At 33.9% G+C, this 1,254-nt stretch overlaps 2 protein-coding genes across 2 annotated transcripts in view; both read left to right on the top strand.

Moving 5' to 3' along the window:
• The first annotated feature begins 581 nt into the window (after nucleotides 1-581).
• The window catches only part of LOC111089560 (zinc finger E-box-binding homeobox 2-like), a 9,866-nt gene continuing 9,193 nt past the window's right edge, over nucleotides 582-1,254 (top strand). Inside the window, exon 1 of the mRNA XM_022402316.1 lies at nucleotides 582-818. The gene's annotated coding sequence lies outside the window, so the exon portion shown is untranslated. The remainder of the gene's footprint in view (nucleotides 819-1,254) is intronic.
• LOC106473910 (zinc finger E-box-binding homeobox 1-like) overlaps nucleotides 583-1,254 on the top strand; it is a gene marked incomplete at its 5' end in the record, with an annotated part of 5,743 nt that continues 5,071 nt past the window's right edge. The window contains one exon of the mRNA XM_013934600.1: nucleotides 583-818. Coding sequence (XP_013790054.1) covers nucleotides 583-818 — 236 coding nt within the window. The remainder of the gene's footprint in view (nucleotides 819-1,254) is intronic.

Here is a 1,254-nt window from a genome sequence, read left to right as displayed (position 1 = left end):
TAACTAAGAAAATATGGAACTGGAATTCTTTTGTTGGATAAATAGCTGAGGGAAAAGTCTTTAAAATCCCATTGGTATTTTTAGGATAAAATATTTGAAGTTTCGTTTAAAAAACAACAACATCGCTTTGGGAAGTTGTATCGAATCGCCTTCTCTAGAGATAATCAGTCGATGTTATGACGTATACCAGTTAGAAAGTAGAACCCGTATTTTTAACGTTACGGTGTGAAACAGTTCTCGTACCTGCGATATTTGCTGGAAATGAGTAAACTATTATGTTGTGAAAAACAGATTTGTAACTTAGAAAATGATGTACTTATTAAAGTTTTTTAAACTTTTTTTCAAACCGGAATTCGCACATCTTGAATCCGTCAATTTGAAACTATAAAATTGTGTTTCAAGCTTTATCTGGGTTATCATAAAGTATAGAGGGGGATTTAATAGGTAATACGGGGGTGTAGAATAATTTAGTAACAACCGTATAATAAGTGTACGCATTGAATGAGAATTTTTGTGACTTCATTTCACTTTGAACTCCAGCATCACGTAAGCGATTGTAACAGTGTTTCTTTCTTTCAACAGATGTCAGCACTGTATTAGAACTCTATACTGTGACGTGTCCACATTGTGATGAAGTTTTATCCGGTAATCAGACTCTTTACGCTCTGCGAGATCATATCAGAGTAGCTCATAAAGAACTACAGGAGCCTTCAGATAAAAAGGAAGAAACTAAACATGTGTGTAGTAAATGTAGTTTCTCATTTCTGGACAAGTCCCATCTGGAGAAACACGAACTTATCCATACAGAATCAGATAAGGTTAGTCAAATATTTCTGGTATTACAACGGTCAGAAGTTAAAACACCACGTTGAAAATACATTTCATTAAAAAAAAAAAAGTGAGAATTTTATGTTTATTTATCCCTTATTTAGGTATGCAACTAAATGTTCCACGTAAAAAAAATCAAACGTTATTTGAAAAGTAAAGAATGAACGGAACAAAATTTTGAAACACATTCTAAATAATAAAATAACGTGCTGTAGGTGATTTAAAACGTTAACTTCTATAGTTGAGCTTCAAAAAATAGAATATTAGATATACGCTTTTCGAGGATCGACCGTTGAGGTTAATTTATACCCCTTGATGACCCGAACTGAGGTTAATTTATACCCCTTGACGACCCGAACTGAGGTTAATTTAAACCCCTTGACGACCCGAACTGAGGTTAATTTAAACCCCTTGACGACCCGAACC

Source organism: Limulus polyphemus, unplaced genomic scaffold (genome assembly GCF_000517525.1).
Source record: "Limulus polyphemus unplaced genomic scaffold, Limulus_polyphemus-2.1.2 Scaffold6619, whole genome shotgun sequence".
Classification (NCBI taxonomy): Eukaryota; Metazoa; Arthropoda; class Merostomata; order Xiphosura; family Limulidae; genus Limulus; species Limulus polyphemus.
Note: the sequence above shows the minus strand (reverse complement) of the source record. Positions and strands in the feature narration are given on the sequence as shown.